Source organism: Quercus lobata, chromosome 10 (assembly GCF_001633185.2).
Source record: "Quercus lobata isolate SW786 chromosome 10, ValleyOak3.0 Primary Assembly, whole genome shotgun sequence".
Taxonomy (NCBI): Eukaryota; Viridiplantae; Streptophyta; class Magnoliopsida; order Fagales; family Fagaceae; genus Quercus; species Quercus lobata.
This window is the reverse complement of record NC_044913.1, coordinates 56,555,523-56,568,421: the sequence shown is the minus strand read 5'-3', so window position 1 is coordinate 56,568,421 and position 12,899 is coordinate 56,555,523. Positions and strand designations below refer to the sequence as shown.

At 29.8% G+C, this 12,899-nt stretch overlaps 1 protein-coding gene across 1 annotated transcript; it reads left to right on the top strand.

The window, feature by feature from the left end:
• Positions 1–3,903: 3,903 nt before the first annotated feature.
• Positions 3,904–8,420, top strand: LOC115963014 ((+)-neomenthol dehydrogenase). Its single transcript, XM_031081902.1, has 4 exons — positions 3,904–3,962; positions 4,120–4,381; positions 7,050–7,232; positions 8,028–8,420. Exons 1-4 carry the CDS (start codon positions 3,904–3,906, stop codon positions 8,418–8,420), a joined length of 897 nt encoding a protein of 298 aa, XP_030937762.1.
• Positions 8,421–12,899: the final 4,479 nt, after the last annotated feature.

The window sequence follows — 12,899 nt, the reverse complement described above, 5'->3', positions numbered from 1 at the left end:
TTTTAATAATTTCTTTTAAAACTTTGACTCAAAAGAATATTCATAAACAGTTGAATATTGTACGTCAATGTGAGAGACCATAAATAAACTAGTGAAATGGAAGAAAGGGTGTGGAAAAAAATGGAGATTGAACTAATTCTTTTATGAAAAAAAATGGAATAACATCACTAAACCACAAATCTCTTTACAATTTTTTAGATTTTTATTGATTATTTTTTTAAGTCAAGTTATTGTCGGACTTGAACTTGTGACGTGTGACTTTCGGTAAAGGACACTTGCTATCGTACCAAGACTCGACTTCTTTTGTGTCATTTTTTATTTATATAACCATGACCTATACATACATTTTTTATTTATATAACCATGACCTATACATACACCTACCGAATATGGTTTATTTATTGTTTTTTTTTTTTTCATAATAATAATAATAATAATAATAATGGGCCCGCTTGCCCACACAAAATGCCTATTATAGTAAAAGAAACTGGTATATTTTAATTTTATCACCTACTTTTTATTCAAATTCATATATAATGGGTCCGTTTGGATGGAGCTTATTTTTGCTGAAACTGAAACTGAAAACACTATAGCAAAATAATTTTTAAATGTGTGAATAGTACCGTGGGACCCATTTTTAATTTTTTTTCCCTAAATAAAGTGGTTGTGGGTCTCATGAACAGTGCGTGAACAGTACCGGAACAGTGTGTAAACAGTGACATTTGTCTCATGAACAGTAAATTTTGTCTTTTCCTTAAAATGTGTAAAAGCGATGTGTAAAAGCGAGAAAAAAAAAAAAAGAAAAAGAAAAAAAAAGAAAGAGAGAGAGAGAGAAAAACACAATGTAGGATTCAGTGGAAACGCTGAATCCAAACATTACATATTCCATTATATCCTTATTTTGGTTTATGTTTATGTTTATGTTTTTATTTATTTATTTATTTTTTTTTTTTTTTATCGTTTTCCTATTATGTGTCCATGTTTAGATAATTCCTTGACCCAAACACCCCCCCCTCCCAAACAGACACACGTATATATATATATATGTTGTATATAGATTTTCATCACGTGTTCTATTATGTCAATGTGAGTATCACGTTGCATATTTTAACCCTAATGAACCCATCTCTAGAAAGGGCTTGCCCTTCATCAATAAGCATTTTTTTCTTGTTCACAAAGCAATAAAGACTCAACCATCTCGTCAAAAGAGGAGTCCACTCCAGAAGAGAAAAAGGAAGGAAACTGCATGCTTTTTTGATTCCTGGAAACCACACAAATTCTCATCTCATTCCTATTTATATACTATATAGTTGTTAACTGTAAACAATTAATGTAGTGGCGGCTTTCACATGCATTTCATAATTTTACTTAACAAAAGTCTATAATCACTTGCCTAATCTTGGCTTTTGCCTTTTGGCACTTATAAAACTGATATATAGGCCTTAAAGAAAGTTAGAGGTCCCCAAGCTAAACTCAGCTAGGCATGTAAAGAAGGGATGAGAACTAATAGCAGAAAATGGTCAAATTTGATCATGACATGAATTAATATTAATTTAAAGCAGTTTGTTAGTTTGTGTCTATTTATTATTCTCAGCTTTTTAAGCATGACACCACTTTACTCTATGGATTCCAAGCATGCAAAGCATAAACAGTATTATTTAACGTTATTAACTATCCCCATATGAACATTATTACTAATGATTCCAGCACTAGACATACATGGAATCATATCTGATGTTATAGTGTAGCTCAAATAAAAATGAAAGAAAGAGATTAGCTAGGGATGTCTTGGGGTGATTGAATAGATGTGTTATATATTTAAGATGAGAAGAAAAAGGAGAAGATGACAGAGAAAGGGATAGCCAGAATATGCTAACATACCCTCAGGACTTCAAACTGAAATCCAATTCTCAATAATTGAACCAAAGTGGATTGAATTTTTTTGTAACCGATCAATTGACATACTTTAGAAGATAGTTGTAATTAGCATCCAATGATTCCAAACGCAACTAATCAAACCAAAATACTATACTAAGGTGTATATATATCGGTTATGCTCTTGAATTGAACAATACATGTGTATCATATGAAATATATTGTATATATGAGACGATATATAGATATGTGGGTTAAAATTGAGTTTTTGCTAAAATTTTTACTTTGGCTTAAGTTCAATAAGTTGTTGGACTTGTTTGAACACAAAATTCTTCGGTTATTCAGTCAAACCTGATAAAATAACATTTCCATGATTTTTTTTTTCCTCTTACAGAAATCTAGGTCTAGTAAATTTATAAGAAAGTGCTAAATTCTTTCTATACTGACAATAAAGTATTAAATCATTCTCAAAAAAAAAAAAAAAATATTAAATGATAATATAACCAGTTTTTTCAAATTTTATTATTATTATTGTTATAAGTTCAAAAAACTTGAATGCCAATAAGAAAGGTACATAAAAAGTTATTATAATAGAAGAGCAAATGTTAGAGATAATGACTCATATTTTGAATGAAAAAATGACACTGGTCTTGGCCTTGGGGGGGAGGGGTGGGGGTGAATCCTCCTCATGATATGGTAAGAGTACGTTCGAAAAATTGTTGTATTGGATTAGGGTTTCTCGAGGGTAGTAAAAATTCTTTGTAAACCCTTATTTTTCACATATTGGATTTATTAGTCATGAACTTAGGGACGTTAGAATGGGAGTTCCAAATATACAAAGAAAATCTATGATCTTGGGGACAGAAATAGAGAGTAGAAAATAAAGGACTCAATAATTTCCCTTTGTTTAACTAATACGCCAGTGCATTTGGCCGGCAAGGATGATCTTATTTTTATTTTCGAAGTCACAACATTTGGTCCATTTCCACGTGCAAGAAATGAACCAAGTACTTAGCACCAAAGAATAGATATAGATCTCAGGAAGGAAATTGCATAGAAGTTCGGGTTGTGCAATTTGGGGAATTATATAAGTTACAAATTTATGGCTTGAGAGCTATAATAATTAATAACCTTCCTCGTACCACAGAAAAAATAATATATCTACCACTTGTTCATTGGTGAATGATTTATTCCATTGTTTTTATATTGAATAAATAAATACCTGCTACACCATGGTACATATATGCAATTCATAAGTCTGTACAATGTGTTTGTCTAATAATATGGAATCAAAATGGTACGATTTGAAATTTTCTTAGGGTCAACATGTCAACGGTCGAAGGAAAAAAGCATATTTTTTAAATCAATTTTGAAAGCAAGGCATACAAATGATTAATATTGACTGTTCCTTACTCTATTGATTTTTTTTTTTTTTTTTTTGAGAATATGTTGAGCTATAGCTCTTTAGCCCATACAATATATATATATATATATATATATATGGCACTATTTTGTCAATGTCATAAGATTTGAGTGTCTTAGTTTTTTCTTTCTTTGGATATAATGGAATATGTTATGTTACGGTGATAATCATATACTAACATACATTAGCCTATATATGGAATTTTCAAGATAGGCGCATATAATTGTGTTTTTTTTAATGATATTTGACAATAATGATATTAATTAACAAATGGTTGTGTGTGTAGTTGAGTGTGATGCAAAACTGAACAAAATTTCAACGTGCGGTAGGGCTACTTTCCTGTTAGAATTCAAATAGAGTACAATAGAATACAAGAGCCTTTGATTTAATGTAAGGCAGGGCTACCTATATAGAAATAGAATACAAGAGCACGTTGCCTTACGGTATAATATTTATTGTCACTGTTTACCAAAAAAAAAATATTTATTGTCAGTTTGTCACCGTGTCTCTTGCCTTATATTTTTTTCCCTTACATACTATATATAGGGCATCTCTCACGCTCTTCTATACACCAACACAAACTGCACCCATTTGTCCTTCAAACGATGGAGTACTCCAAAGAACATGAGGCACCTTTTTCCTCTCCTTCTCTACCCTCAAACAAGTAAGCACTAAACAATCTCTCTCTCTCTCTCTCTCTCTCTCTCTCTATCTCAAAGTCTCAAACACACACACACACACACACACAAATCTTTTTCCATGGTAACAAATTTTGTTTAACATATATATATATATATATATATATATTTTTTTTCATGAAGGTGGTGGTCCAAGGATACTGTGGCTATTGTGACAGGAGCAAACAAGGGGATTGGGTTTGCCATGGTGAAGAGATTGGCACAACTGGGATTGACTGTGATTTTAACTGCTAGAGACATAGAGAAAGGGCACAAGGCAATCGAGGAACTGAGAAACCAAGGGCTTGATGATGTACACTTCTTTCGCCTTGATGTCTCAGAACCTGCTTCGATCAACACTTTTGTATCATGGTTTGCAAGAATTTTCGGAGCATTGGATATTCTAGTGAGTTTGTTTGCTATCAATTTTCTTTTCTTTTTTATTCTTATGCATATATGTTTATATACAGTTTTTTTTTTTTTTTAATTACTATTTTTTTTCTTCTATATACAATCATAAGGACAAATAAATTTCAGTAAATAATTAGCAAAAAGTTGCATCCAAATGCACCGAATGCAAAAGGGTCAAAAGAAACTGACTTTCCTTAATTTACCATGGTAAGCAAAAGGGACAAAGAAACTGAATTCCTTAACTTACTACGGTAATTATGTTATTATTGACTGTTAATAGTTTCAGTTTATGTTGACTAAATATAGATCCGGTGTATAAGGTTGATTTTGCATGTGTTGCGCCGCATGAAGCTGATCAATCAATCTCACATGCATTACATATCATATCGGTTTTTTTTTTTTTTTTTTTAATAATTTTTTTATGTAGTGGTGGAAGTTTTTTCCCCTATTAAATGTTTGCTGCAATGTTTGAGTTCATGTGTTAGAGTCTTAGAGATGACTCAAAGATATATGACAAGAAAGGTGGAAAAATAACCTTTATGTTTGAGTTGTAAGGTACTAATAATTAATAGAAATTTCAAAAAACAACATTGCATTTAATTTAATTTAAGTTAAGCAAATATATTTTCATTATCATTTAGGTGTATTATATGCATTTTTGTTAAAACCCCAAGCCAATTGATCTTATGATAATGTGATCTGGTCCCTAACGGCCTAAACCAATTCGAGTCTTTAATTATATGATTTGTGCATTTAGAAAAAGCTATAAGAGTTTTATAATTCATTTGATTAGTACCTTATTTTTTATTTATTTATAAGAAGATTGGATAAAAAAATAAATAAACTTTATAAGTGCTGAAAGTGAATGCAAATTATGTAGTGAATATTTGATATTTGTAAACGTGGCTAAAAAAAATGCGGCCGCTTTTTTTTATAGTGAATATAATAAATTGGTTATTATAATTCCATATTTAATAGTAGAGTAACAGATTATACAATATTACATATTTAATTATGTAGCAGTAATTGAGTGGTTATACATTGGGAACCAGATATCATTACATGATTTGACTCTCCAAAGAATCTTTAGAATATCAAGGTTTGCTAAATTAAGAATATTCGTTAACAAGGACTTATTTTAAATGTAAATATTTCTTAAATAAGATTGATCTACCATTGAGATCGTTACAATTATTAGGATTGAATATCGTGAAATGTTAAAGTCAAATAAATCATTCTTTTAAGATGATAGTACTCATAGTACTCCTCACCTCAAATTTCTTAGGTATAGAAATGTCGGTGTCCACTTTCTATTTTCTAATGCTACTATGCTAGGCTCAAAAATTCTTAAGAATAATGTTGCCCAACTCACAATTTATACATAAAATAATACTAAAAGTTTTTTTTTTTTTTTTTTGATAAGATACTTTAAAGATGTTAAGTGTTACTCACAAAACATGAAATGAGTTTTCTATTTTAATGAAAAATCATAAGTATTTTATCTATTTTTCCCTAAAACATAGCCTCTAATTAAACACACACATTACATGTATGAAAATGCTAGTATTAACATTACTATCTTTAGCAAGATTTCTACTACATATTCGGTTTGAACTTGCCTATCACGCATTACTTTCTCAAAATAGGAACATCACATATCAAATTATATGGGTCTTTTTCTTTAAAAAAATAAAATAAAATAAAAACGTTTTTAACTTTTCACGTCTAAGTAATTTGACATGACCATGATTCACATTGGACATCACGCAATAATTTGTATTTTAAAGGCAACATACGAGGCCCATTAAAACTTGTAGCTCATTGAAACAAGTAAAAAATATTAAAAAGCTCATAAGGAAATAATGATTTGTTGTGCTTTTACTGTATAGTGTTAAGACTGAGACCTTGGAACCCAAACTATTTTGACATCATGTTTTTTTTTTTTAAGCATAAACATTAATGAATGTATCTGCAAGAAATGTCAGAATTTATATTCTAAAAAAATGAAATAAAATCTGCAAACACACTTTTTTTTTTTTCCTCATATATACCTTATTAGAGTACATCATCAACATTTTTGCTGATATAGGTTTTTATTTTTATTTTTCTTTTTGGTGGTAAAAATTATTAACTACTTTCGATTGTTAAAACTTCATTCCTTTTCAATTAGCTTCTTTTTTTTTTTGATTTGGAATAGGGGAAGGGGAAACCTAGACTCAAAGCTTAGCAGAATGGAGTAAGAACTTAAATTCACACACTAACTCCAAAACTGCATGCGGCAGTTGGAGTCGCAGACCGAGTTATAAGTCCCTCTCCTAACACAAACCTAAGCGATGAGAGACTAGACTTGAATTTGAACCAATTTTTTTTTTTTTTTTTTTTTTTTTTTTTTGGGAATAGGTGAAGGCCTTTTCAATCAGCTTAATTATTTAGTTTATGTTTAATTTTTCAAAGTTTACATTTTTAGGTACTATTATACTTTCTGTCCAGCTTATTTCTTATTCTTAAATTCAATAAGTTAATGAAAATAAGCTCTTTCAAAATAGCACTTAATGGATTCCAAATTGACAAGTATCTATATAATTGCTAATAGTTCAACTCTTTCCTGACATTTCTTCAATTTCTCTTTAATGACAAAATTATATCGTTTGAATATTCTTCAGGTGAACAATGCCGCTGTGTCATTCAATGAAATCGATGAGAATTCAGTGGAGCATGCAGAGACAGTGATCAAAACCAATTTCTATGGAGCCAAGTTACTGACTGAGGCTCTATTGCCCATGTTTCGTCTCTCACATTCAAAAAGCCGGATTCTCAATATTAGCTCAAGACTTGGCTCCCTAAATGTGAGTGAAATTAATGCTTAACAGTACGTTTAATTATGTGCATGCAATCTGATATAAATCAATCTAAAACTTGAATAAATTAACTAAATCAGCTTTACTAGTGCCAAGAAAAAAATGTAAACAAGATGAAGTTTTTTTTTTTTTTTTTTTAAATGTTGATATGTATTAAGCAATTAGCTTGAGAACATTATCATTAGAACATGATATATTGGTATTTTTGTTTTCATTGGTAGAAGTAGAACATGATTGATAAAGAACAACGTGTAAGCTTGAAATAAAGAATTTGTTGAGTCCATGAATTGGTGTTTAAGTATCTTATCATAAAGCTTTTTTGAGATGAAAGCAACTATTACATTGGCTTGTAAACTTGAAATAAAGTATTTGTTGAGGCCATGAATTGGTGTTTATCTTGTCAAAAAGCTTTTTTGCAATGAAAGCAACTATTAATTTGGAGTGGCAATGAATTGGTGTTTAAGTATTTTGTCAATAAATTTACTCTTTCTCTCCCTTTCAAGTTATTTACACCTAGTTCTTCACTTGCAATTTTTCTCAACAAAAAAGAAAGTTCTTCACTTGCATTGACACTCAATTATTCAAACCAGAAATTCTAATAGATAATGAAATTAGTGTAATTATTTTTTTCTGAATACATGCCCGACATTGATTACAATGTATATATCCGATCCTAACACATCTCCATGAATTTTAATGTTTCTAATTGAACTGCATATATGCATATACCGCTTTATTTTCTCAACTAGCTATTAATTACTAATTATTCCTTCATATATGCAGAAGCTGAAAAACCCTAATATAAAAAACATACTACAAAGTGAAAATTTGTCAGAGAAGCATATTGAGGCTATGGTAAGTTTGTTTCTTCAAAATGTGAAGAATGGAACATGGGAAAGACAAGGGTGGCCAGAATTATGGACTGACTATGCGGTATCAAAGCTTGCACTAAATGCATACACAAGGGTTTTGGCAAAGCGCTACATGGGAAGAGGTATAAGTCTGAATTGCTTTTGTCCTGGCTTCACTCAGACATCAATGACTCGCGGTAAAGGCACACACACTGCCGATGATGCTGCTGATATTGGAGCTAGGCTAGCCTTGCTTCCACCTGAGGAATTACCGAGTGGAAGATTTTACTTGAGTGGTACAAGTATTGTTAATTCTAAGTTATAGAATGATTAATTCTGTAAAGATTGATAATAACTAATTGATCTTGGACATGTGAGGGCTCTCACTAATTTCAAATTTCAAAGTTTGAAGTGAGATTTTGTTTGACCAAATGCTATTTTTATTTTCTCTTACTAACTCTTTCTCTATCTCTCATTTATAAAATGGTATAGCGTAGAACTTGTGACGAATATTTTCATGTGGAAGAGAATTATAATGCTATTTCACCCCCAACCAAATTACTAATAGAACCATAATGGTTGCCAACCATTGCCCCCAATTCGCTCCTGCAGATCAGCATATATACATAGCATGTTAAGAGAACTACTATATGCACAAAAAATGGAGCAACAAAAATAAATAAAAAATGAGGATATTGAAGAGATCGATCCGTAATGTAGTCCAACGACGAAGTAGGATTTGTTTGACTTAATACATAAGTTGTTTCTTTAGTCCAATTGAACTAGTCATATCTTGTGTTTTCTATGGCATGTGATAAGGAAAAGTCTACTCCTCCAGAATGGATTCTAAATTTCTAATAAAATTTGATAAGTGAAAGCTGTTCCTTAGGTCAACAAAGGAAAAAAAAATGGAGTCATTGATATAAATAAAAGTAGAGAATATAAACATGGTTTTCCACAAGCAATGACAACTCATTGTCTGTGAAAAAAAATAAGAAAATTTATATACCCATACTCAATTCAAAGTTCAAATAGTAATAATCTTTACTTTTTGTGAGACTTTTTGACATGCTATAACTTTATGTGAAGAAACTTTCAAGTTTTCCTTTAATAGAAAGTAATAGAGCTAAAATATGATGAAAATTATGAGAAAAAACCTTTCACAAATAAGGGTTCTGCTCATGAGTTTTTTTTTTTTAGTTATTTATTTATTTATAATTCAATAGCTACAATATGGAGGAAGGATTTGAATCTTGAATTTTAAAAACACACTAAGAAGTGCCAACTGGTTGAGTTACAAAACTCTTGGCTTTCATGAGTTTCTTTAAGGGTACAAGTTAAGGAATAATGAATATTTAATTATGAACTATAATGCATGTTTTTCAAATGAAAAAGAAAAATACTCTTGTTAATAATTTATTGATTTGCATGCATATATCCATTGTAAAAATAAAAAAATATATATACATTCAATATTTTGAAGTGGAGGGATTTAAATACTAGATATTTCTATTGAAATTATCAGAAAGTGTTAGCCAATTGAGATACAAGATTATTGGCTATATAGTCTATATTCATTGTAGTTGTTTTTGCTTTTCTTGATATGTGTGCAATTTTTATTTTTAAAGAATGAATAATAAATAGTATTTAATACAGCATTAAATACATCTTAACTCGTACTCTTAAGGAACTCATTAGTAGAAGCTTTCATTAACAACTCCCAATTTGGGTGTAGTGGCACCTCTCCATAAGCTCGCTTTTGAGCCTAGATAAAAGAAAGAGCACATAAGATGATGAGGATATGTTGGAGTAATTTTTTTTTTTTTTTTTTTTTTTTTTTGTTAAGTCAACTTATTTGTTTAAAGTCACTTTTTGTCTCACTTTTAAACAAATAAATTAGTCAAATGCATTGTAAGATCTCACATAGAGAGTGAAATTAGAAATTAAGAACTGTTTTGATTACCTAATGTTAGCATGATATTCATTAATTTAGTGAATGGAGTATTTAAGGTTTAAAATTTAAAAAGAATATAGTTTATTACAAATATAAGTTGTAAAATAAATGTGAAAATGATTTATGTATTTCAACTATGTTTTAAATGGATATAAATGCTAAACAAAAAAATCTAATAAAGTACGTGTATCATCAATGACATTAAGCCAACGCAAAATGTTTGAAGATTGAAAACTATCATCTCACCAATAAAGGGTCGTATAATTAACGTTTGCATCTAATGATATTGCTCAGTCAAATTGACAGGAATTCTTTTTCAAAACCGATTTCTTCTTGTAATTTCAACATTAGGAACCATTTGTAACTTGCATGCATGTTGTTTGATTTGGAACTAAACTACTCCGATCTCGCATAATTTCATGTCTTTGTCTTACGTAATTGGCTTTTCTTCGATCTTTGTCTTCTAAGTCTAAAAGGAAAGAAAAAAAAAATTCTCCATTGTTGTCTGCGGCATTAATCTCTCTCAGGAATAAGATGTGCAACTTTATTTCCAGAACTTAATTATACATCACATTAGGTGAAAGTCACGATGTTAATGTTATTTCCTATCTTTGCACTCATATTTTTAGGTCCAAATTATCTGTAAGTTGAATGGTTCTATATTAGACTTATCTATTTTATACATAAATCTGAGGAATAAAATTTTGAAACAAAAGTTAAGAGTCTTGTAACTCAATTGATACTTCTTAATTAATGTTTTTAATGAATATATTCATGGTTCAAATTTCCTTACTTTCAACTATCGATATATTAAAAAATATTTTTTTAATGAAAATTTTTATTTCTAATAACATAATGGCTTTAGAGATTGTTGGCCTTGAAAAGGGTCTTTAGATTGCTCTCGAAGTCAACAATGAACTTGGTAAAAGCTCTAACCTTAAACATTGTGGATACTTAAAAAGAGAAAGGATTTTAAGATTTTAACAAATTATTATTATTATTATTTTTTTTTTGAGAAAGTTAATCAAATTAAATTCACCTTTCATGTAGCAAACATGGAAAAATCTTATGGACCCTCAAGTAATCAAAGAGTTCGCTATGCAACAATGTAGTTAAAAAAGAAACTCAACCGCAATAGTCACATGTATAAGATATTTTTCATGCAACCCAAGAACGTAGAGCATAAGAGCCACAAACGAAAAGAAAAGGAAGAGAATTAACTATTGTTTTGTTCTTATTTATATTGATATATGGCTCTTTATTTTTCCGAGTTATTCTATAACTACAACATTTATTACAGTATTTTCTACAACTATTTTATGTGGTAAATTGTAACTAACTACTTGTTATTGTCACTTTTACATAGAGTTATCATTTTTTCTCCACCACTTATAATCTATATTCTATAACATCAAAATTGTGGCACAAAATGTTACGGTCCTAAATTTTCTCTTTTTTTGTTATATTGTTCACTTGTTCTATTTGGCTTATATGGGGGTTTAGCAAAAAAACAAAATTGGCTTATATGGGAGAGTAGTTCTGCTATAAACACATAAAACTTCAAAGAAATTTTCACCATCCTATTTATATATCCAATTTATTGGGTCTCACACTTAGTATAACATAGATATTGGTGAAAAGTCCAAGCTTTTAGGCTTTCTTTAGAGTTAATTTCGTATTCATCTATACTATTTATAAGAGGACTCTCCTCTTTAAACTGGACTTTTATATAGTTCAGAAATACCCCTAAGTCTTACGTTTAATAGGAAAAAAACTTAAGGACAACCTGTAAAAATATATCTCCAACTCCACTTAAAATGCCTACAAAATAGGATACTCGCCTATTAATCCATGTCTTCAAAACAAACTTATCCACACAAAAAAAAAAAAAAAAAAAAAACCCTCATCTCACGCACAAAGTTCAGGTGATGAGGCTAGTATTTCATACTAATGTTATATTGTTGCCCTTCTTATGAGTACCAATGTTGTTAAAATCAAATCAAATCAAATCGAATTGAATTGAATCGTTTTAGTTCTTACAATCCCAATCAATTACTACCGATTCAAAAAGTCTACTAGTACAACAAAATCTCACAATAATTTTTTTAAGTTGTATTAGTGGGTTTCAATTAACTTAACTAGTAAAACCTCTCTCATCATTGAAGAAGTGGTTCAAACCATGCCTACATGATAAACCAATTGGCATCATATTCTGATAATAAGAGCAATCAACATAAAGTAGATATTACAGATTGGGTGAAAGTTAGATACAATACTTTAAGTGTAGTTCCTTAAGTTTTCTTTGGTCTGTGTTAGATGTGTATTTATTTTCACTTTTCATTTTCAATACTCATTGTCTCTTTCTCAAATCTTTAATCTTGTACTCATTTTCTATTTCCAACTCATTTTATATTTGGCACAAATTTTCTTGTCTGCTTTTTTTGTTTTCTCTTTTCACTTTTCAATTAAAAATTCAATACAAATTTTGAGTTTTTTTTTTTTTTTTTTTTTTTACAAATAAGCCACTTTATTCATTTATAGTGAAAATAAAAACAGAAAAAATGTGTATTAATTTTTTATATTCAAACTCATTTTTTTGAATACTGAAAATGAAAATTTGAGTACAAATACCAACCAAACCCAGACTCAAACCCAGCACCAACGCACTGCCACCAAAACCCAAACACAACACAATCTACAGCCACCCAAATCTAGCTAGGAAAAAGCTTCATGCTCTAGTGATGAGTTTTTGGTTACAGATCCTTGGGCTTGAGATTAATGTTTGTGATTGCAGAAGAACTGAAACCAAAATCCCAACCCAATCCTACTTTTATATTTTAGGCCCTTTTG